Raw genomic sequence first — 24,900 nt, 5'->3', positions numbered from 1 at the left:
AGGGGAGCTGGCTCTTGAGGAAAAGAAAGATGTCAGCTGTCCCGGGGAGGAGCTGAAAGCCAATGGACTGTCCCGAGGAAAACAAGGCTGCAGTGTGGAGAAGGCTCCAACACAATCGAATAAAAGCCACGCTGGGTTCAGTCCCCTCCAGCCTCCGTCTTACTCTTGAGCACAAGCGGAGGGACCTCGACACATGCTAACTAAGCAGATGAAAGTGATTAACGTGAAGTTCCCTTTCAAGCTCTTTTACTCGAAGAATGTGTCCTTTTATTTTATTGACTTTCGGTCCTGCCATCCTGAAATTTTAATCACCCCGGCACAAGAGCAGACATCAGTGAGCTCACCCCGCCTGTAATTCTATCTGGACTTGAAGATGAAAGAAGAAACCCTTGCACAGTCTCATTCCTCTGGTTTCCCCTTCAAGGGACACTGTCAATCTTTCTTAGGCTTCCTAAGTGATCATTTCATTTTCTTTATAGGTTGGAAAGTCTTGATTTCCTAAACTGAAATTAAAAAAAAAAAATAAGAGTAATTAAAAGTGATGGGAGCATGCTGGTCAGTGGTTCGGTTGGCTGGAGCATCGTGCTGTACACTAAAAGGTTGCAGGTTCAATTCCTGGTCAGGGCACACACCTAGGTTGTGGGTTCAATCCCTGGTTGGGGTACATACGAGAGGCAACCAATCAGTGTTTCTCTCACACCTCTCTCTCTCTTTCTCTCACTCTTTCCCCCCTCCCTTCTTCTCTCTCTCTGAAATCAATAACCATATGCTTGAGTGAGGATTTTTTAAAAAGCGATGGGCCCTGGCTGGTGTGGCTCTAGGTTTGTTGGGCGTCATCCCATGGGGCTAGGGGTCTCCTGTTCAGCTCCTGGTTGGGCACATGCCCGGGTTGCAAGAGGCCTCCAGTTGGGTTGTGTGTGGCGGGGGGAGGGGGGTGATCGATCAATGTTTCTCTCGTACATCAATGTTTCTCTCCTTCTCTGTCTCCCTCCCTTCCCCTCTCTCTAAAAACAAATAAAATCTTTTAAAAGTAAAGATAAATAAGTGATGAGAGCATATTAGTAAACAATCTCCCATCACTAATGTGTAGCAATGAATGAACGGTCTATATAAACTTGTCCCCTAAGGCTTGCCATATTCAATTTTATAAAAAAACACTGGGCATTGCTTGGTGGGTAATTGGGGTGTTAACTTGCTAGCTGGTGTCTTAAATAACAGCTCGGGGAGTGTTTATTTCCCAAGTGTTCCATCCCCGTGGTGTGTGATGGCACGTGTGCCAAGGCCTCTTCAGAGAGAGATAGCAGGAGCGAAACTTCTACTGACTGTATTGAAAGAGGTGTCCAGTGTTGCCCTGGCTGGCATAGCTCAGGGGATTGAGTGTGGGCTGCAAACCAAAGTGTCACAGGTTCGATTCCCAGCCAGGGCATATGCCTGGGTTGCAGGCCATGACCCCCAGCAACTGCACATTGATGTTTCTCTCTCTCTCTCTCTCTTTCTCCCTCCCTTCCCCCTCTAAAAAATAAATAAATAAAATATTTTAAAAAAAGAAAGAAAGAAAGAAAGAGGTGTCCAGTGCCTTGAATATGTCCTTCCCAATCTCTGGGCTCTAGATTGGAAATTCTGGCTGAACGCATGCAAAGTGTGAGAATCAGAGAGCAAGGCATTGTTGACTTTTAGTCCTGAATCCTGTGCTTGGGATATCCCCTCGACCACAGACAGTATTTTCTCTGGGGAGACCCCAGTCGCATAAAGGACTGTCCATCTGGAGGTCATCGGCTCATACCCCTTTTCTCCCACAATCCCAAGCACACGATGATGTTGCCTGCCTTGAAAAATGACCCTGGGCAAGCATGTGACAATGGGATGGTCCTCAGAAATTAATGAGCTAAGTGTGCAGGTTGAATGTATATTATTGCAGATGTAGTTGGCAATGACAGTTTTTCAGGTTGGGCTAAAAAAGATAATACTTTGGAACTTCCAAAAGCCACCCATCTTAATAGGATACTCTCAGTTTTTATATTTTATTTTTTAACAAAAGGCAAATCGCCACCTGCATTTTAGCAGAGGACGCAAGGACAGAGGTTCCTGCCTGCAGAGACAGAGGGCCTTGTCTCCAAGCCAGGAATCTGACAGGGATGCAAAAAGCCCTTTTTAAGAAATGAAACTTGTTTTTCTGTATCGTGATGGTCTCTCAAGGCTAAGAATGTTTTTTAAGGTCCGTGAGTCCTAACTAATTTTGTATTTGTCATCCAAGAATTTATGCAAACCCTGGAGATGGCTTAGTGCCTTCTGCATTGTCAGCTGGTAGTTGGTTCCAGCTGCCATTTCAGCTCCTAGGGGTGCCCTTCCCTGGTTTAGTAGCTTCAGCACTCAAGGTGCTTGTCTGGGCTCCCTTCTTGCATTCAGACGATTGTGGGCTCCTGCATGGAACTCACTCCTGGTTCCCTCCGGTTTGTTGCCAGTGTTTTCACCTGCTGCTTTGATATCACATTGTCTAACTCCCTTCAATTCCCATTGGGGCTTTCTCCAACACCGACCAGCAAATCTGAAAGCCTCACTTTTGTGTTTAAAACCCTTCACTGGGGAGTCCTTGACCCTTGCTCCTCGAAGTGCGGTCCCTGGGCTGGACAATGGCAGCATATGCACCACCTGGGAACTCAGGGCAATCAGCCCTGCCCCAGGGGAACTGCACCATAATCGGCATTGTAACAGGACCCAGGTGATTCAAAGGAACGTTAGAACTGAGAAGCAGTTTCTAGAAATCTTCACCGCTATCGTGGTCAGTCATGGACAACAGCTGCGTCTCACTGAGATGTTTCTCCTCCAGGCTCTGAACTGAGTGCTTTGCATATGCAGGCAACAGTATCTGATTTAAGCTCCCCCACATCCCCATGTGGTATGTCCTAGTATTATTTACATCTTTGAAAGGCGAAACTGAGGCTCTGGGAGATTCAGGCACTGCTGAGATTATTCAGATAGCGAGGGGTGCGCCAGCCTGGATTCGGTCTGAGACTCTTGGCTCCAGCGTCCGGGGTCCCCGCCGCCGGGCTCAGAGTTGTCCTCCTCCCGGCCCCTCCTGCTCTCCAGGCTGGCTCACCCTGCATTCACTGGCTGCTTCCTCTCCAGTCTCTCAACCTTCTCCAAAGCAAAGTCATTATGAAAGGAACGCTGCTGTTCAGTGTGCTCTCTACAAAAGAGCCTTGGGATTTACGATTATGTTTAAGTAAGACTGACTGTACGCACGTAGTCGGACCTGTATCGTGGGGTCTCCCTCAGCCCTCGAGGGTGAGGTCCACCTGGAGAGAACGGCTTGGAGTGGCAGGTGTCCTCCGAGATGTGAACTCCTCTCAGCTCTGTTGAGATGCAGGAGTGTCTCAAACTTGATCTTTGGAGAAATACTTACATTCGTAGCTCTGATCTGAGCAAAGGGAGAAAGTAGTAAGACTTTGTGATGACTTTTGGTCCAGAGTTTATGAAAAGACCTCAGGGTGGGTGTGCCTGTAGCCCGTGTACTCGGGGCCAGAGGTGAACGCTAGGATGGTGGTAGGGGAGTCTGGCAGAGGCGAAGGTCCGTGGTTTCCAAACCTGCTACTGACCCGCTCTGAGGGGCTGTTCCAGAGCAGGGCCGGGGGCGGGGGGGGGGGGGGGGGCGGTGGCTGGAAGTGGTCGGGCCCAAAATAGGGATTCTCTGGGCCCCCTCACTTTCAACCAATTAGTACAGACTTTCAGTCTCATTTTATATAATAGGCCTGTGGTGCCATTTTATTTAAGGGGACTTTTCCTATTTTAAAAGTTTTTGTATATCAAAAAGCAACTCAATTCACGCTACTCTGTCCTTTGCAGCTGAGGCCTCTGAAGTTCAGAAGGACACAAAGTGACTTCCTTCAGGTCACCCATTGTTTTGGCTAAAAACTATTCCTTGTTTTCCTCCTTTGAACACTCTGCTGGGCATTTGCCCCTCTGCTTCCCCGGGCGTATAAGCCCTTCATATATCAGGGGCACCGACCTAGCCAACTTCTCTTTGCCTTTCGGACTCCTTGGTATGTGCTTGGGGAAAAACAAAACAAAACAAAAACGCTTTTCGGGGGTTCAGAGCTGAGCCGAGCCAGGAAGTCCCATGTTCTCAATGTTCTCCTCCTTCCCACACAGCGAGCCCGCGTGGCACCCCCTCTCTCTGGATCTATTTGTGTGTTGGAGACAGCCTTGCAGAGAACACAGAATACCCCCATAACAGCAACACAGAGCGGCTCGTCTCTGGCCCACAGGCTAAGTTGTTGAAAACCCAATGTTAGAAAAACGGGCATTTAAGGAACTCATGACCAAAGAGGGGGGATGCATCGGGAGACTGCGGTCACACGTTCTGACCTATGGAAACACTTTTGTTTTCCAACGTTTGGGAAAATAAGCCAATCAATGAAATAAATAAGCGAGACCATCAGTGATGTTTTGCAATTAGTTAGAATGGTTTTGTGAGTAGTTACCAGCTTATCATCCTTATTTCCTAGAAACGTCTTCATGTGGCCTTGTGAAGGATAATAGGCATACTAGGAAGCGTCTGGTTGCTAAAAGTATCTCTCCACCCCTCCGTGTCCAGCGCCTTCCTGATCTTTTGTCTAAAAAGTTAGCTGCTAATCCCTGTCTCCTAAGCCTGTGCCCAGAGACGCTGCCCTGCAGCCCAGGGGCCGTCAGCCCCTTACACACAGCCAGTTTGACAGAAATGTGCCAGTGGGTTTCTGACACTTGGTTTCCTCTCTCTCAGCTCTTTCCTTCTGCCATTCACCTTTCCTGCCACGTCTGTTTCTAACCCCTGTGTCTTCTCCCTGTAATTGTTCCCAATGGGACCGACACCTACACTGGAACTGAAATGCTTGTTATTTCCAAAAATAGGTTGAAGTTATACACACTGAGATTTCCTGCAAGGAAACTTAGATTCTCATTCTAAAAAAAAGAGAAAGTAGTTCATTGCTTTATTTAGGTACATAGTAACCCCCAAGAATTTGGAGGTAAATAATAGCTCTCAAGTTTAATCATATGTACAGAGATGTTCTTTAAAAACTCCTGTAGGTGTCCTATCTATATGAGCTGATGTTTAGAATTTTACCTTTGCTTCTTCTGTTCCTGGAAGATTTAGAGAATATTTAGCTGCTCCCCACAACACCAAAGAAAAAAAAAATTCCTGCGAGATTGTAGGAAGCATGTCTAAATATATTACTTAGTAATATGGAACACGAGAGCAGTTTGCTGTCAACCTTGATGGTCTTTTCAATTACTTACTAGGATTAAGATCATTGAACTTGGCTTTAGGTAAATCTCCAGGGTAGGGAAGTGGTTGTCACTGAGTGTTTACAGTGTCAACAGCACTTGGGAACCATGAAATGACACAAGGGAAAGGCTTGACCCTTGTCAGAGTTTGGCTCAAGTTCTCCTTGTAAAGCTTCAGTGCAGGCCAGATTACCAGGTGCACCCGGTAGCTGGCAGGTTAAAGCGATCTTCACGATGAAGGGTTTCTTGACAGCGTTTGCCTGAAGGCAGGGCCTATTAGATCTACATGCACAGAGCAGACCTTGCAGAGATTAGTTTTCAGATTAGATAACAGAGACAGGAGCTTGTCACTTATTTACTCACAGCCCCTTGCCCTTATTTTGCAAATCCAATCATAATATTATTTTGGCAGAGAAATGAAACTAGACACTTCCTTCTTTAATTCATTTTGTGCATTATTATTTTCCCCATTTAGGGTGGATCTATTGCCATTCTTTCTCATTTGAATTCAATTAAAAGCAAAGTTCATCCCCAAAAGAGAAGAAATTGTGGCTTGCAGCATGTGCTCCCCCCTGACTAGTTGCTTTCAACAGTCCCACGCACTGCTTGGCTAGAGGCTGAATTCTTGAACTTTCCGTGACTGGCTGAGACAAATCCAGACAGATCCAGCCCTGGAGCTGAGGGCAGTGTCAGCTTCCCCCTGAGTCACAGGGCTCCATGGAGGGGAATAGAGAGGCTGGAATAAAATCAGGAACCTTTTAGGGAGGAGAGAGAAAGGAATGCATGCTTGGTAGGCAGCCAACAGCATCAAGTACAGTTATATTCTTGCAATTTCCAAGGTCATCTTTTTTTTCATTCCTTAAGTACAGCATACTCTTGGCCTTCTTCAAGGCCTCAAACACAGTGTTGGACCTTTAAAGATCCATTGCTCCAAATTGTTACATGCTTTGACTCCCACTGGAAAAAAGCTCCTTGAACCCCCATGTCATGCTTGACTCATCTGAATTCTCTTGGCACCCAGCACAGGTTCTGGGCTGTCCCGGGCACACAAAGCATGTGTTCAAAATAAATACATATACCTTATTCTCGAAATTCCCCCAGGACTCAAGGACCTCCGCATGTTTATAAAACAAACAAAACAAAATCCAGATCTACAAGGGTCTTGACAAGTCTCCCTGGTGGTAGGGCTACCTCTCCCCTCCCCCCCTCCATTTTTGGCATTGGCATTTTACTTTGACTTTATAGAGTCCATGATGACCACAAAGAGAATGCTTAATGTCTTAACCCATCATGAACATACCATAACTTAAGGGTGATTACGATATTTTGGATAGATAGTTTGTTCCCATTTTAACCCACCTAAGTCTTTTTTCCCCCCTGTCTTTTTCTACTCCAGCATAAGAGGGGAAAGGAAAGAAAATGGGAGTGTGTGTTGGCAGGCCCCGTGTGCATTTACTGCTTTTCTCACACCATCACTGTGTTGGGTTGTCCTTAGTCCCATTTTAAAAGGTAAACTGAAAGCGTTCATTGGCAGCTGATTTTTCTTTTTTTTAAAGATTTTATTTATTTATTTTTAGAGAAGGAAGGGAGGGAGAGAGAGAGAGAGAGAGGGAGAGGGAAACATCAATGTGCGGTTGCTGGGGGCCATGGCCTGCAACCCAGGCATGTGCCCTGACTGGGAATCGAACCTGCTATGCCTTAGTTCACAGCCCGCGCTCAATCCACTGAGCTACGCCAGCCAGGACAGCAGCTGATTTTGCTTAAGTCTTTCTCTTAGTTATCCACGGCTGCTGTGACTTATTACCTCCTGTATACACAGGAAAAAGGTTTTGGCTTTTTTTCTGTGTTTTCCCGATATTTCTGTCTCAGATATTACTTATTCAACTTTTTGAAGAACTAACGTTTTCTGTGATTGTGTAAAGAAACTGTGTCGGTAGACATTCAACAACTACATACACCGACGCAATCATACCGTAATGAAGGACGTAATGGGAGGGGAGGCGGCGCCTTGGCAACTGAGACATGAGTTTCAGAGAGAGGTTTCAAAATTTGCTCGGTTGTAACATGTCCGGCGAACTCACAGTCTTCTCACCTTTTGTTCCTTCAGGCTTATGTACAGAAGTACGTTGTGAAGAATTATTTCTACTATTACCTATTCAGATTTTCAGCCGCTTTGGGTGAAGAAGTGTTCTACATCACATTTCTTCCATTCACTCACTGGAATATTGACCCTTATTTATCCAGAAGACTGATCCTCATATGGGTGGTAAGTATTGCTGTTACTCACGGATCACTACTACTTCTACAACAAGTACCGGCCTTGGTATTCAAGTGCTTTGCACATATGTTCCTTTTTTTTTTTTAATCACTTAGAGCTGAATTTTTGCCTGGTTTACTTTGGGAAAATACCAGGAAGAATTAAAACTCTGCGTACACAACTTGTTCCGTCTGCAAACCAGACAAAGCTGCGGACTCCGTGCACTTTGGTGTCTGCCTCCCCGGGGGTGCATGAAAACTAGAAGAAGGGAGAAGTGACGGACAGAGAAGACAGGGCCTTTCTGAGAACCCATGAAGTGCGTCCGGAGGCGCCCATTTTAGTAAAATGGGATCAAAAATTGAAACTAGAAGCTGTTGACTAATAACTCCAAGCGGTATTAAGTGAACTCTATAATCATCAGAGAGACAAAAACTTATAGGCAGGGCACGCCCCTGAGGGCACTGCTAGTGCAGGATGAGCAGTTGGCTTGGAGACAAAAACCCAGTCCCCATTCTAGCTGGGGAAGCAAAACCCCTTTCTGAGGTTTTACTCAGGACTCTATTGTTTAACTTTCAGGACCAATTAGTTCTTTTTTTATTATTATCACTGGGGAGGTGGTAGATATTTGCAAGGCAGCAAGGTGGGCTGCCAGTATGCAGGCGTTGGGATCCTAAAGGCCTGGGTTCAAGGGCAGCTCAGCCCTGCACTTGTCTGGATGCCCTTGCCCTCAGCCTCACCTGTCTCGTCAGTAAAATGGTGTTAATAATGCGTATCTCCCAGCATCTTCGTGAAGATGAACAGCGTGTGCACAGAACTCAGGGCCTGGCCTGTGGGAGGACTGTTCATGCTGCTACTTGGGAACATGATAATTCACAGTGACTAGTTGGTGAAGACAAAGGGGTTTCTAAGAGCAAGATGTTCTAAGGTCAAATATTGCTTAGCTAGGAGAGGGAGATTCAGGGACAGGGATGCCAGCATGACCAATTTCCTTCCTTAAGATTCTGCAGGGAAAAGGGAGGCACGGACGTGCTTGGCTGTGTAGGAAGGAGTCGGGTTCTTGGGCAGCTCTGCTCTGAGAAGCGGTGTGATTGTAAGCATGTGACTGCCATGCCTGGCCCTGGACTTCATACTTTCACCTATATAACAAGTTCAGAGTGGCCTTGATCAGGAGCCATAAACTCAAATGTCCCCAAAGGCAGGGGGAGAAGTAAAACAGTGAAAGCCTGGGTGGAGAGAGGTGGCGAGGGTGGGGAATACGGGGGTGGGGGGCACAGTGCGAGCACGTGGGGTACTGGGGATCGGCAGTCCCTCTGCGCCTCCTGTGCCTGCTGTGAGGAGAAATGGGCTGGAGTTGCCAGGTCTGTCCTCACTTTTTAAATGCAGGCTTACATTTTAAAACCATGACATGCCAGTGGAACACGGAACCCTTGAAGTCCAAACATCTAAGGCCTGGGTTGAAGCCTCCAGCCTAAAGGGCCACTCAAGCCCCCAGGGCTTACTGTTAGGCTTATTTGGCCCCAAATTCTTCCTGTTTTCTCCTTTTGTCCCTAAAGCTACAAGCCACTCTTCTTTCCCTGCCCCTATCTCCTGCCCAGCTCTCTTCTGAAAGCCAGCTTCTGTCTAAAAGTATCATCCACCTGGCTGGTGTGGCTCAGTGGACTGAGTGCCGACCCGTGAACCAAAAGGCCGGCTCCCAGCCAGGGCGCAGGCCCGGGTCCTGGGCTGGGTCCCCAGGTGGGGGTGTGGCAGAGGCAACCCATCCATGTATCCTTCACACATTGCTGTTTCTCTCCCTTCCCTTCTCTCTAAAAGTAAATGAATAAAATCTTTTTAAAAAAAAATAAAAGTATGATCCTTTCAGAGAGAATATGCATGTTGCACAAGGTGAATGGCAGGGCAGTTGTGCTCCCCCTCCCCCCATCTGAATCCAGCTTCTACCCCTGCAGAGCAGGAGGCCACTGGGGAGCTGGGGGAGGGGAGGGACCGTGCCTTCTGTTTTTAAGATCTGAAAGTGCTTGAAAGACCCACCATGCTTGAGTTTTTGGAGACACTAAAACAAAATCCAACTTTCATGCTGGTTGAGTGGGCAAATGATGTGAATTACTTACAGTGACCTGGGAATATATTGTAATGTGTATAGTCAGCTCACGGCTGGCTAATTATCTCCCCCCCACCCCCAGGGTGGGAAGCTTTTCCTGGGGGTGGGTGGGTGATCAGAGACCCTGGTTAGAGGGCTCTCTGATTACCTCTATCGGTTGTTATTTTCCGCTTTGGAGTCCTCATTTCAAAGTGTGCAAAGGATTTCCTGTTGGAGATAGAATTACCAGCCTTTTGTCAGAGAGTGAGCCAATAAAATCTTTGCCAGAGAAAGGAAAGCACAATCTTTGATTCTGCAGCTTGTCCGGAGCTTTGGCGACCTGTGACTTGCTTTTAAAAAATGGGTACACGGCCAAGGCCACAAGGCACCCAGACGGAGAGCAACATGTTCTGTGATCCTCGTGTTCCGTGTGGTCAGCTGTGTCTGTAAGGCACTGCGTGTGGTCCTGGCCGTTCCTGGTGGAGGGAAGGGAGGCCATGGGTGGGTGGGGGCTGGAGAGATAGATATGCGGAGATAGGGAGGGGAAAAGGGAGGAAAAGGAGGAAAAGAAAGGGAGGTGGAGAAAGGTTGAGAGGTAGGAAGGGAGGGTGCCCTGCACTACACAGATAATGATGAGAGAGGCTCAGCTTGGCTCCGGTGTTGAAGGAGGAAGGGAAGGGAAGGGAAGGGAAATTCCTGGTGGTGCTGGGGGCTGGAAGGGAAGGAGGGGTGGGGCAGGATGAGGCTCTTCTCAGCTTTCCCGAGAGGCAGCCTCTCTGCTGGAAGGGGAATCCCTGCATTAACGACTGCCTCCTCACTGGGGTGAGGATTAAGAAGCGTTAATCACCTAAGGGGCAGAGCTTGAAGTCCTGTCACTTTGAACATCTAATCACGCCCAACAGCCTTTGGAAGGAAGGCAGCTGCATTCAGGAGCTCCAGACCTCCTGTCAAACTTTTTAATTAATTTTACAGTTGTTTTTGGATGAAGTCCCGACAGGTTTTATTGCTTTTACAAATCACTTGTTAAATTCAGGGTGACTCACAGGGTCTGGAATAGCTCAGCAGAACTTAGGTCCTCTAACTGCTTTATCGTCACCATCACAATTGTTCCGCCCTCTGTGGTACATCTTTTCTGGCTTCTGTTGGCCTCCATTTCATTATGGTTTTTTTCTCATGACTGTATTTGATCTTCATAACAGTCAGTAAGTATCATTTTCATCATCCTTTAGATCAGGATAGTAATACTTCAAATGCTGGTAAGCCATGTCATATGTTGCATTTCACTGTAATAGTGCCTTTTACATTTTACCTCGTTTAAGCCTGTCAGCAATCCTGATCAATGGTTATTGTTGGCCCAATTTACAGATCAGTAAAATGACATGCAGAAAGGTTAAATAACTTCACCAGGATCACATTGGATTGAGTAATGTGGCTTTCTGCGCTAAAGAGAGAGGAAGGGCTACCATCTCTGTTTCTTAGAAGAACAGCTAATGACGTGAAAAGCATTCACTGTCGATTTTTTCTTTTAAAGAGGTGTTAAAGCTGAAGCTTGAAGCATTACAATGATGCGCCTAATATTCTCTTCTATTGCTTTTCTGCTGTGGCTGTGTATGAGGTTGGCCAGATTGCACTATCAATTTTATTCTCTGTAAATGTCTTTTATATGCCTTTCTTGGCAGTCAAAGGTATTTTATCCCAGAAAATAAGCTTTTGTTATGTTAACTGAAAGATATCAACTCAAGTCATTATTTCTGTCATCTGTCGCTTACCAGAGTTTCTAATGTGTCCTTGGATTCAGCAGAATCTTTGACTTCGGGACAGAAAAGGTGATGAGTGGATTATCTAATTAGACGCTCATAAAAAGATATTGGAGATAGTGCTTCAGAAGGAGCCATGGTCCAACCAAGCGACTAGCTGATCTCGACTTCCATTTGCAGCATGGTGACGGCCCCACCAAAAATTAACACAGAGGTTTTAAATGCTGGTGCTGTATCTTACAAAGATTAGGGGCAAGTTCATGGAAACTGCATGGTGTTCGTGAACTTGCTTTATCACATGAAGCAAAATTCACTTTTGGCTAAATAAGTTTGTTTCCCACTTTGTAAAGTAGCAATGCAAATATCGTTGACACAATGGATTCTTGGAAGGCTGATTTTCCCTGTTCTTATGATATGTTACTTGTTTATAGTCTGCCTTTTTTCACAGATATTTCATGGCATTGAAGATGAGATATACCAAAAAAAATGGGAAAAGTAGATAAAATCAAAATTAGGAGGAATGCAGACAGGAGAGGATATTCAGGTCTAGTCTAAAGTTAAATGTAGCTTGATGATTCTAAGCTGAGCCATGAATTTGTCTTTGAACTTGGCCTCCACCAAACCAAAGTGAAATTTCATTTCTCCAGAGCATTTGAGGTCCTGCTTCCCAGCATATGTGTCAGTCTGGCTCAAATAAACTCTTATCAAATTTCTCAAAAAAAAAAAATAAAAAAGCAATCCACTGGGAAATAATAGGCTTATTTCTAAGAGAGAAAATGTTTTCCTGCCCCATAGGGCTGATAAACACGTTATGACCAGTGATTCATATGCCAAAATTATTTCCCTCGATATATTGCTTGGTTTCAGTGCCCCCATCACCTATGTGGGAGTTCTCATTTTGACATCTCTTCATGAGCTTTGTGTCTGGTCAATATTTTTTAAGATATTATTATTTTTTTTATTTTTAGAGGCAGGGGAAGGGAGGGAGGAAGAGAACACACCCCAACCAGGACTGAACCCACAACCTAGGCACGTGCTCTGGCCAGAATCAAACTGTTCACCTTTCGCTTTGAGGGATGATGCTCAATTCACTGAGCCACACCGGTCAGGGCGGTGTCCTTTCTTAATCACTGGTAATTTAAACAGTGAAAAAGGGTATCTCAGTTCATGTTCCTTTCATATATGTTTAGTGATGAGGAGAACATTTTTTTTAGAATTTTATTAGCCTTTTGTATTAACTCTTGTGAACTGTAAGTCTGCTTTTTGAGTATTTTTAAAAGGGGCTAACATAAAATGATAACGAGCTATTGATTTTCATAGCTCAGAGGCAATAGGTCTTTATATATGATTTGAGAAGTTCAGGACTTTGAGAAATGGTTTTTAATTGTATGCTACATCAGCGGTGACCTAAGAAAGTCACTGAAATGGAATTTCAATGCTTTTATACTGTGTGTTCACTTGAGTTTAGTCACAGACCTCACCATTCCCTGTTGTCTGACCCTTTGTGACCTCCCTGGTTCTTTTAAGGCTTTCGAATTTGGGACTCCTGTCTTCAGGCATTTAATCTTTTTGGCCTGCTGCTTTCCTTACAGTAAAATATTGGGTTGGCCAAAAAGTTTTAGTTTTTTCCGTAAGATGGCTCTAGTAGCACTTAGTTGCCTTTAACTTCATTTGAAACATTGTTTTCAGATTGTATTGTGACAGCTGTCATATCAACATACATTTAAAAAAACATCAAAATTGGTGAATTTTTGTGTAGTCATTTTAATAATGAAGATGGAAGAAGATAGGCAACTTTTTGACATATTATGCTTTATTATTTCAAGAAGGGTAAAAATGCAAGAAAATGCAAAAGATGTGTGCAGTGTATGGAGAAGGTGCTGTAACTGATCAGACATGTCAAAAGTAATTTGCAAAGTTTCTTGTTGCTATTGACTTTTCAGCCAAATAATTCTTTGCTGTGGGGCTGCCTCGTGCATTGGAAAATGTTAGCAGCACCCTTGGCCTCTACCCACTAGAAGCCAATAGCAGGAGAGAGCCAACATACTCAAAATAGCCAATCAATAAAGTTATTGGTGAAAATGAAAAATGTGTCTTTTATTTTACGGGAAAAAACTAAACAGACTATTTGGCCAACCCGATAGCTTACTCAGGGATGACCAGCCCTTAGAAAATCTGGTATGCCAACTGAACTCCAATAACGTTAAAATTTGTCTTTGAGTTTTTTTCTTGTCTTTTTGCCATTTGTAAAAGAATGTTTTTATCTAACATCGAAAGATAGGTTCACCAGCATCCTAACCCATGTGTGATTATTTTAAAATAATTGTTATCATATCCAAACTGTTCCCTATAGTTTCTCTGATTGTGTTGAAGGCTCTGGTAGCTCCTGAAAGTTTTCCAGGCAAGGTTGATTTCTCTTCTAATAATGCATAGCTTTTTAGAAAGATTTTATTTATTTATTTTTAGAGAGAGGGGAAGAGAGGAGAAAGAGAGGGAAAGAAACATTGACTGGCTGCCTCTTGTATGCACCCCAACCAGGGACCAGACCTACAACCCAAGCATGTGCCCTGACCGGGAATCAACCAGCAATCCTTTGCTCCACAAAATGATGCCCAACCAACTGAGCCACGCCAGTCATGGCTGATAATTCATAGCTGTCGATGATCTTCCTGATTGGAAGCAAGGAGAGTACATGGGGAGGGGGGTCTGCTTCCACCTCCAGCAGCGGCTTCAAGGTTTCACTAGGGACTCGTGGTCCTGTAATACCATGAGAGGAACACCAGGCCCATGTTTATAGGCAGCGTTCTTTGGTTTCCAGAAACCCAGACCATTCCAACTAGCTCTAGAAAGTGGAGGGTTTGTTGTAAGATTCTGAAGAAACCCATAAAAACCAGACCCGCACAGGAACTGACGCCAGTAAACAGCTGTCTACTACAATTAAGCTGTCATTCCACGTATCTGCGTCTTTACCTCCTGTTGCCAGCTGGTCACTCTCCAACCATGTCTTAGTTCAGATTTTCAAGACAGTCTGACCCGGCTCGTTGTGTAGTGTGACTCCATCCATTGCTGGCCGGTGGGTACCATGGCTCTACTTGGTCCAAACAACTGTGCCAGGGATGGGATAGACAATTAATTGGGGCTCAGAGCTATGGGTGAGGATGGAATGACAAGAAATTTGGACAATAACCCTAGTGGTGAAATCTTGCTCAAGTCTCTTTACGATTCTGGCTTGGAGAGCTGTAACTTTAAAATGAAAGGCACCAGCTAGAGGATCCTTGGAGGCTTGGAACGTGGTCATGAGCCTTCTTCACACACTCACTGTGTGACACTTGAAGGAGGTCCATCCGGGACATGGAGTAAGAAGAAAAGAGCGAAAGCTGGGCAGAGCAACATTAAAAAAAGGAGGAGGAGTGTTGTTTCTTTCGCAGACCGAGTGCTAACATGGCTTTACTTATTCCATGTTGTGTTGTGAACCCCCTTGGTATCTGACAGTACATTTGAACTGTGTATCAAATCCATCGCTCAGTAATGTTCAATTATTTGCTGTATTGCATCCAACGTGATTGGAGGAGTACTTTAAAAGAAAATGCTTAATTGCTTTATGAATACAAATTCCTTTTTTTGTTCTTGCACAATCCAACCCCTGGAGATAACAAAAGCCGTAAGAGATTCCTCTTGACTAGTCCTTCCTTCTGTTCCCATTCCTCCACGTCGAACAAGGGAGGTTGGGGAGCTGGAGTCGAAAATGATGGATTTCACATCTCTCACCTTCTGACTGTTGAAAGCTAGCTGGCTGATATCTACAGTATGAAGCAGACCTAACATTTACGTTTAAATTGTGCCTACTGTCTAGATAGCTTCTGTCTGCAGCAGAGTCTTGGGTCTTATTTTATAAAAATGGTTTTATAAATTGGTTCAGAGGCGAGCTTGGGGATAACATGTCAAAAATGCAGTGGCATCTGTGGATGCGGACCGGCTGCCATCTGTCACAGGGAGTCTGAGACACGGGGTGAGGGGAGAGAGGGAGGCAGCCTGTCCTGTCCCTGTACTCCACAACCCCCAGACTGGGGTCAGTGTTAGTGCCAGAAGATGACTCGAAATGTGATTATCTCCTAATCCTCTGTTTAAACCACTACCACCGTTCACTTCAAAAGAGTGCCCTGCTTGTTAAGTTGGCTCTTGCTTGAGATTAATGAGTCTTGAAAAGTCTTCAACAATGGCCAGATTGTAACCCTTGCTGACTCGCATTGAACGGAACAGAATTAGGCGTCGGGGATTCTGCCCAGTGCCTCTGAAGTAGAATCTTGTAATTTAGCCTTAGTTAAATATTAAGTCAATGTCTCTAGGGGGTTTATTATGCAAACTGTATTGGTTTTGAAGCACAATGAGGAAATCTTTTGATTTTAGTGTAGTTTCCTTTTTTTTTTAAAAAAAAAAAAACCTTTAAACTGGCCTCCTGTGGTGGAATAGACAGATTTGGATCTCTCTGATTACCACCATGATTACCTGAAAAATGATTCCCTACCCTCTCGTTTTTGATGATGACTGGAGAAAGTGCCCCATGCTTCCCTCACTCTCCTACCCTTCCCCCTTTCCCGATCCACCGCCCCCCCCCACCCCAGCTTCTGATCCTGCTCCCAACCCCCTAAGACTGCACTGACGTTTTTTTTTGGTCTGTTTTGGGTTGGGTTTTGGCTTGATTGAGCAGAATTAAAATCCTCCCAGAGAGAGACCAGCACCTCCCCCACCCCCCAAGCATCTCTTCTAAATGCTTTCACTTAATTTATCCCTCAGAGGTGTGATTAAAGATTAACTGGGTATGAAATTGTTTGAAACACCAGGGGCCTGGGGGCCGGATGTCTTTAAGGACAAAATTAGATTAGATCTGCTAAAAATGATGCAAAAAAAACCCCTAAAATGCTTCATACAGTGAGTCCTCCTCCTTTTCCTTTGTCTGTGGTATAGCTTTTAACGTCTTATTAAGCAACACAGGTTGTATTGGCCAGATCACATCCAGACCAGAAAAAAAGGAGCTGCTGGCAGGGCAGAGCGCAGGGCGTTCAGATTCCCTCTGAATTCAGCTGGAGTCCACTGGGATGAGAGGCTGAGCTGCTCTCTGCCCACCGCCTCCAGGCAAATCGGTCCCCGGGGGGTCCTCCCCAAGCACCTCTGGACTGGACTGTGTCCCAGATTCTCTCCCATTCATTTGTGAAACAAAAGGAAAGAGAATGAGCTGAGCAATAGGCCATAGGGACTTTTCTTTCAGATGAAATTTTCAAATAAAATCGTAACAACTCTATTTTTTATTTTTAAACCAAGCAGTTCCCTTTGCAGCCCAGGCTGCGTTCTTGACCTGACGTGGTTCTCAGCAGCTGCTGGCTGAGCCTCCTCTACAAGTCAGCTGCTGAGGCAGACTCTGGCTCTCCAGAGTGCGTGTTGTGGGCAAATTCACACGGACTACTGAGTCCTGTGGAGAAAAAGAGACGGCACGGCCACTCTCTCAAGGGGAGGGCGCGCTGACCCTTGCCTGGACAGGCTTTTATTGGTTTCTAATTGCATTACATCAAAGAAGGTTCTCCTTATTTCTAGATTTCGTTAAGTGATTACTTCTCAAAGATAACAAAAAAGGAAAAAAGTTGCAAATGCAAGGTAATGATGAAAACGATTGATTTGGTTACATTTCGTCCTTGGGACCTCTTAGCACTGACTCAGGGAGTGGCTTCAGAGATACACATTAAACGTCAGCAGCCTTAGCTCAGGGTGAGGGAGTTTCAGCACAAGCAAGTCTCACAGCAGCCCAGGTACAACGCAGGCCCAGTTCCCCAGGGAAAGTCGATGTGCACACCTGGCTCCTGTGTGCCGCCTCGTATTGATGGGTTTTCCGGGTCAGCGCTGGGCTACATTCGCCTTTGCCGTGCCGATCGGTTCCCTGTAAGGGGCTTCATAGATAAGAACCCCATTTCACAGAGGAAAAAACTGAAACCCATCGAGTGAAGTGCATTACCCTAGCGGACATGTCCAGTGAGTAGAACAGGTAGTATTCGCACCTGGGTCTATCTCCCAACACCATCCGTGTTTCCACTGCATTACCCATCCTCAAATGGCTAAACTCTACTCTCCCTTCCCCCGCTCCCCACTCAGTTTTTCAGAAATGCGCTCGGGCCTGTTTGGGTGGAAAGGCCCCACACACCATCACAGTCCCATTTGCGAGTGTCCTATGTATACATGGTCATACGTCACAGATTCCCCAGGCTTTTTTGCCTTCCAGTGCTCTGTGCTGTGGTCTTTGGGAGGACCCCCTCCCACCCCCCTGCCACTTACCAGACCGTGGGCCCCGGGTTTTTTACGCTTCCCGTCACAGGGCCTGGGAGGGTGAGGAGGGCCCGGGTGCCTTCGTCTCCGGGCTGGAGGCCTGAACCGGATGGCTGCCCACTGGTGTGCTCAGCACGGGGCCAGTGCCCCGGCCCACTGCACGTGCAACGTCTTGGTCCCGCTGTGTCATGTTAGAAGGTAGGGATTTGCCCCAAAGGGGACTGTCCTTGCCTGAGGGAACAGAACCCTCTGGGAAGGCTCTGCATTTTTCTCTGAGTAGTCCTGTCTTCCCTAGGCCACTTGCCCCTGGGTAGCCTCATCTGCCTCTCCTTCAGCGACCCTTTGCAGGGGAAGGGGGAAGGGGGTGCTGGACTGGGAGCCTTCATTCCTCAGTCGCTCTCTGGCAGCCTGGGAGTCCCAAGGCCAGGAAGTGGCCCCCATGCTGGGGCCAGGAAAGAAAGGTTCTTATCAGTTAAGTGTTCTACTACTTTACAGGTGGACGGGCCACCCTTTATTTTGGCCTCTGGAATGTTCTGGAAGCTGGAGAGTTACTGGACAACCTGGTATTATTATCTCTCCTCTTCCCTCGTCTTTCACCAGTGCAGCCTGGGGCTACCCCAGAGGGGCCTTTTGTGGTCCCTTGTCCCTGGTGCAGACGGCAGTGCTCACCTGTTTGGGGGACACTGCCACTAGATGCCAGCCCTCACCGTTCCGTTCCTTCCAGGCCCAGCTGCCACCAGGCGCCAGCCTGGCCCTCGTGCTCCGGTGGCCCAGTGGGCCTACACGGTGACCGGGAGGCACTGCATTTGCCTCAGGGAGGTTGGACCTCAGCCATTTTTTAGACTAAACTGGGAAACTGAGGCTTCCTGGCCCAACTCTGACCCCAGGGCTTCCCTCCAGGACCTCTGGCCTCCCCCGGCCTCCCCCCGCCACCCTGGCCCCTGCCGGTGTCCGAGGCCCAATCCTGGCCCCAGCGTTCTCCTCGCTTGGCTGAGTCCAGCCCTTGGGCTCTGACTGTGCCCCCTGTGTTGGATATTTAGTTCTCAGAGAGCAGTAGCACCACTGCTCAGGAATAAGTGACACTGCAAAATTCACAAAGGGAGGCCCCCTGTGGCCGTGTCCTCCCGGTGTGTTGTTTCTCCCGTGGGGCAGCCTCTGTGCCCGCTCTCAGGGTGTCGAGAGCTCACCGTGCAGCCGCAGGCAGCACACATTGATTCCTCTCTGCGTGCTGCACACGAGCTATGGGCTTTAGAAACTTCGCTGGGTGAAGCGCTGTTATGTCTCTCCTTGTACAAGTGAGGGAACGTCAGGAGGCCGGCCAGGCTGCTCTAGCCAGTTGGGGGCAGAGCCGGGATCTGAACCCGTGGCCCTTACTCTAGAACCCTGGCTGCGAACCACTGCGTTCTACACTAGCTTTTTCCCTTAATTTAGTATAATCCAGCTTTTATTATATATTAAGTGTGCTCAGTTAATTTTATTCTTCATTTTACCAGTTGCACATTAATTTTTTTAAAGATTTTATTTATTTATTTTTAGAGAGGGGAAGGGAGGGAGAAAGAGAGAGAGAGAGAGAGAGAGAGAAAGAAACATCAATGTGAGGTTGCTGGGGGCCGTGGCCTGCAACCCAGGCATGTGGCCTGACTGGGAATAGAACCTGTGACACTGCACATTAATTTTTTAAAAAATGAAAACATAAGAAAAAGTTTCCTAAACCTATTACATTTATTGATTGAAAGTAATTTGCTTTTTTGGTCTGTCTGTCCATCTATGCAGTGTTTGATCACAGTATACAATTTATATGCTATTGTGTGATAAATGGATCATAAGTGATTAAACATGACTTGAACTTATTACAAATACATTTTTAAGAAAAGGAGAATGGGATACGGATACCATTGAATCTTTAACCTAAAAGGAGTCATTAAATCAAAGGATGGTTTATTCCCTCTAAGAGTCTGGGGGCGCCGTGGCCAGGCTGGGGTGGCTCAGAGCGCATCAGAGCTGTTACAGGGTGTGATCGATTGTAGTCCGGAGTTTACTGATAACCAGCCAGATAACATCGATCTCTGGGCCTCAGTGTGACTATCTGTGGAAAGCAGAGTTAAACAAAATACCTGTGGGACCCCTCTTATTTTGAAAGCTTTACAATTATAAAAAATACTGATGGTGGTGGACCTGTTAGGATGTTCGGTCTGTTTTAATGGTGTCTTCGGGCTTCAGGAATGCCTCTGGCACTATCAAATTTCCCTGGGGTGACACCCCCCACATGCCTTCACTGAGCTGGCTCCTACCAGGTTTCCTGGGGCCCCCAAGAGGAGCGACAGTTAGTGACTCTCTGGGAAAGGAGTCCTTAGGGAGACAGTTGAACTCACCCAGGGTCTGAGTCACGAGGAAGCACTTGTAAGCCAAGGGACAAAGGGACTGGGTGGGGTTCAGGGCTCCCCTAGGGCAGGCACAGAGCAATCACGGAGCCCACAAGTCTTGCTCTGAGTTTCCGTGTGCGCATGCTTGTAAATTCACTGTTTGCATTGCATGTGCTCATATTTCACTAGAAAGAGATGTTACGTTTTTATCCCTCCCAAAATTAAATTTCTTCTGGCATTCGCAGGCACTGAAGCCAGAAGGGGAAAAAATGTTTTGTTCAATCTGAAAATGCTGTTTAAATGCATCGCAATTTGACTCTGGGGCCTGGGAAACAACATTCTGAAGGTTTCCCCCAAAACTCGAGCTTGGGAATTACCAAGCTGTGAGCAGCAGAAAGCTCGCTTCCTTTTGAACCGACACTGGGAAACAAATAAAGTCTAAATGAGTGAACTAAGACAGCTGACTTCTCTGGTTAGACCATAACAGAAGGCTCAGTCAAAGGAGGAGCTTACTTCTGGGTTTAATTAAGTCCGCCGTCGAGGGCACCCCTGTATTAGGGCTGCCCGTGGGACGAAGCCCATCCCAGCCTGACCACACCCCCACGAGCACTTCTTAAACCCGGGCTATGTGCACTGTTCAGTGTTGGTCTACGTAACTGGGGAAGACATTTAGCTAGAAAGAAGGGACACGGGATGGACCGAAGGCTCCATTTTTTGCTAGTCAACCGAGACCACAGCATAGCTGTTTAATTAGAATGCATTAAAAAATAAGGAAAGATGGAGGCTCGTTCACTTGGGGAAGCATTCCAAACAAGCTTTTGCCTGTTGGGGGCTGAGTTCAGAAATTGAAACCTGAATTTGTACTGTGGAAAGCTTTTAGAATGTACAAGACTACGTTTTGTGCTTTTTAAAAAAAAAAAAAAAGCTTCTAATCTGCAAAGAATGTTTCAACATTTGCCCCAGGGAGCAATCAAAAGGGTGCATCTCTAACCCTGAAAGGACTCAAGCATTAACATTCTGTCAAGAGTCTGAGTTTCAGGAAACCAGGTGCCTATTTTTAAAATAGTAGAGCTGCCTAAAAGGATGGTTAAATGTGTGCTAATCTGTTATTTCGGTCCCTTAAGGATGTTAATTTTGCATAACCTTGTGCATTCATTAGGAGTGTATTTTAAGGTAGATCTATAGAGCAGATAGAAAGTCACCCAGAGCCTTTTTAAAGTGTCCGTTTGAAGAGGAAAATAGAGAGGTCCACACACAGAATGGGCTCTGGTTCAGGAGATACGCTTGGTAAGTGGAACAGAGATTTTATGATGGAAATTCTCCTAGCAAACCCTAGGAGGACAGATGCCCACATAAGAACACAGGCAATGTTCAATATTCCTTTCAGGTCCTCTGGACAATTTTTACCTTAATTCTGAGGTTATATGCATTTAAACAATAAATGTTGATACAAATAAGAAGACAAGTGTAGCAATCTCTGAAGGTGTCTCCTCACACATCTTCTGAATCTTCTGTTCTTGCAAATACATCAAGCTTCGGCCTTCACTGTGTTTTGTTTGGGGATCTTGTAGCCATGAGCATAATTCATTATTATAACTACGAACATCTTGTTCCTAAACTACGTCTAGATGCACTATAGCACAATCTGAAAAAAAAAAGAAGTAAAAAAAGATTTAAATGTTCTTGCCTCATTTTTTTTGTTTTTTACCATTTTTAATTATATTCTATTGATTATACTATTACAGTTGTACCAGTTTTCCCCTTTGCCCCCCACCTTCTACCCAGCACCCCCACTCCCTCAGGCAATCCCCACACAATTTGTCCCTGTCCATGGCTCATGCAAAGTTTCTTTAGCTGCTCCATTTCCTATACTTGACATCCCCATGGCTATTCTGTAACTACTTATTTGTACTTCTTAATCCCCTCACCTCTTCACCCATTCCTCCACACACCCCCTCCCATCTGGCAACCATCAAAATGCTCTCCACATCCATGATTCCACACCCCCACCTGTTCTCCTTGTTTGCTTAGTTTTGTTTTTTAGATTCAATTCTTGATTATATGTATTTTTGCTATTTTATTGTTCATAGTCTTGATCTTCTTTTTCGTAAATAAGTCCCTTTAGCATTTCATATAATAATGGTTTGGTAATGATGAACTCCTTTAGTTTTTTTCTTATCTGGAAAGCTCTTTACCTGCCCTTCAATTCTAAATGATATCTTTGCTGGGTAGAGTGATCTTGGCTGTAGGTTTCTGCTTTTCATGACTTTGAATATCCCTTGCCAATCCCTTCTAGCTTGCAGAGTTTCTTTTCAGAAATCAGCTGACAGTCTTATGGGAATGTCCCTGTAGGTAAATAACTGCTTTCCTCTTGCTTCCCTTAATATCCTCTCTTTATCTTTAACCTTTGGCATTTTAATTATGATGTGTCTTGGAGTGGGCCTCTTTGCATCCATCTTGTTTGGGATTCTCTGTGCTTCCTTGACTTACATGTCTATTTCCTTCACCAAATGAGAGAAGTTTTCTTTCATTATTTATTCCACTAGATTTCCAATGTCTTGCTCATTCTCTTCTCCTCCTGGCACCTCTAAGATGCAAATTTGGAATGCATGAAGCTGTCCCAGAGGCCACTTACACTATACTCATTTTCCTGGATTCTTTTTTCTTATTGTTGTTCTGATTGTCTGTTTTTTACTTCCTTATGTTCCAAATCATTGATTTGATTCTTGACTTCATCTACTCTACTGTCATTTCCCTGTAATTCTTTATTTGAATTAGTGTACCTTTCATTTCTAACTGGATCTTCTTTATGCTGCTGAAGTCCTCACTAAGTTCCTTGAGCATCCTCATAACCAGTGTTTTGAATTCTGCATCTGATAGATTGCTTATCTCTTTTTTGTTTAGTTCTGTTTCTAGAGTTTGATCTGCTCTTTCATTTGGGCCATGTTTCTTTGTCTCCTCATTTTGGCAGTCTCCCTGTGTTTATTTCTATGTATTAGGTAGAGCTGCTATGACTCCCTGTCTCAGTAGTGTTGCCTAATGTAGTAGGTGTCTGTAGGGTCCAGTGACACAGCCTCCCCTATCACCCAAGCTGGGTACTTGAGGTGACCCTTCTGTGTGGGACGAGTACACCCTCCTCTTGTAGTTGAGGCTTGATTGCTGTTGGCAAATCAATGGGAGGGATTTACCCAGGCCAGTCAGCTGCAAGGACTGACTGTAACCACTGACCACCACCCTCCATGGAGGACCAGCTGTGCAGGCACAGGGTGGTAGTGCTCCAACATGCTCTGTAGCTGTCCACTGGGTGTGCAGACCCTGAGGTTTCCTGGGTGATACAGGCCAAGGTCAGCCCCCACCTGTGATTTGCTCAGGTCCACCCTGCCTGAGCTATAAAGCAACCTAAGGTGGCTGCTGCTTGTGCTGGGCTTGGATATTCTTAGGTGAAGCCAAGCTGTGAATCTAGGCTGATTGCTGTTAGTGCCAGGCCTGCAGCCATTTAACAACAGGTACAGGGTCTGGGGACTACTGAGACTGGCTATTGCTTGTCTGAGAGAATTTAGGAAGTTGTGAAGCAGGAGCCACCAGCCATTCATATGGAAAATCAGCTTGGGTGGGCCCATACATTGAGTGGGACAGAGTCTCTGGGGATCTGCAGGGCGAGATCAAACGGTGTTAGCTAGGTTGATGGAGTCTCAGATATGGCACCAGCCTGCCAGCTCTGTGGTTCTGTGGAGAGAGGGCTCAGTAAAGGGGCAATGGCCTCTGCCCACCTTTCTGTCCCTTAGTTCTCACCGTCATGCCAGACACTTCAGTTCCTCCCTGTATGCCACTGCTGCCTTTCAGACTGCTACCCAGTGCTGGAACTCAGACAGAGTAGTCTGAGACTGTGGGTGGATTCTTTAAAAGGAACTGCTGGGACTCCAGGAGTTTCTTCCACTGACTCATTCCCTGCTGCTTTTTGTAGTCAGAAGTTATGGGGACTTACCTTCCTGGCACTGGAACCATAGGCTGGGGAGTCCGGTGTGGAGCTGCCATTCCTCACTCCCAAGACATCCCTCCTGAATTTCTATCGACCACCCACGAATGTGGGACTAGCCTGTTCCGCATCCCCCCTTCTTCTACTAGACTGGATGGATGTGGTTTCTTTAATTCCATAGTTTCAGACTTCCTTTCAACTTGATTTTTGATAGTTCTGAGTGATGGTTATTCTATATTTTAATTGTAATTTTGATGTGGGTGTGTGAGGAGGCAACCTGTGTTTCCCTAAGCTGCCATCTTTACCAGAAAGTCCTTGTTCTTGCCTCTTAAGATGATGGGATTGTACTCAAGTGTAATTGGTCTTGTGTCAACTCTTCACCTCTACTGTGGAAACAGCTGGACATAAGCAAACTATAGAAATAGGTTCTATAGTAATTCTGTATTTAAAATATGATATTAGGGGCATGTAAGTAGGAAAGGGGAAAATTTCCATAAGCCAGTTATTGTCTCTAAAAATAATGTGTAAGAAAAGAAGCACACAGTTTCACAGATGGCACAAAACTTCCAAATATGTTCTTATCTCAGCGTTCACATTAATTTTGTAAGATATTAATATCTGCATTTACATATCATGAAATTGAGGATGAGATATTAATGACACCCAGATCTCATTCTCAATCCAGCCCTCGTTTGATTTCGTGGTACTGTGTCAGGCTCAAAATAAAGGATCTTTGGAGCAAGTGAAGAGTCTTGGGAAAGGGCCCAATAGTCTAGACTGTAGGTAAATGTTGTAGAGAAATATCCATAGATGGGAAAATGCACCTTTAATAAAAGCTCAAAGAAGTTGACCTTAAGAATAAAAGTCAGTTATTTTATCAGCAAAAATGTATTTAT

At 45.6% G+C, this 24,900-nt stretch overlaps 1 protein-coding gene across 2 annotated transcripts in view; it reads left to right on the top strand.

Moving 5' to 3' along the window:
* The window catches only part of SGPP2 (sphingosine-1-phosphate phosphatase 2), a 103,751-nt gene that overhangs the window by 31,598 nt on the left and 47,253 nt on the right, over positions 1-24,900 (top strand). For both annotated transcript variants that reach the window (XM_028510635.2, XM_028510636.2), the window contains exon 2: positions 7,370-7,528. In XM_028510635.2, coding sequence (XP_028366436.1) covers positions 7,370-7,528 — 159 coding nt within the window. The remainder of the gene's footprint in view (positions 1-7,369; positions 7,529-24,900) is intronic.

Source organism: Phyllostomus discolor, chromosome 4 (assembly GCF_004126475.2).
Source record: "Phyllostomus discolor isolate MPI-MPIP mPhyDis1 chromosome 4, mPhyDis1.pri.v3, whole genome shotgun sequence".
NCBI lineage: Eukaryota > Metazoa > Chordata > Mammalia > Chiroptera > Phyllostomidae > Phyllostomus > Phyllostomus discolor.
This window is presented reverse-complemented; position numbering and strand designations above follow the sequence as displayed.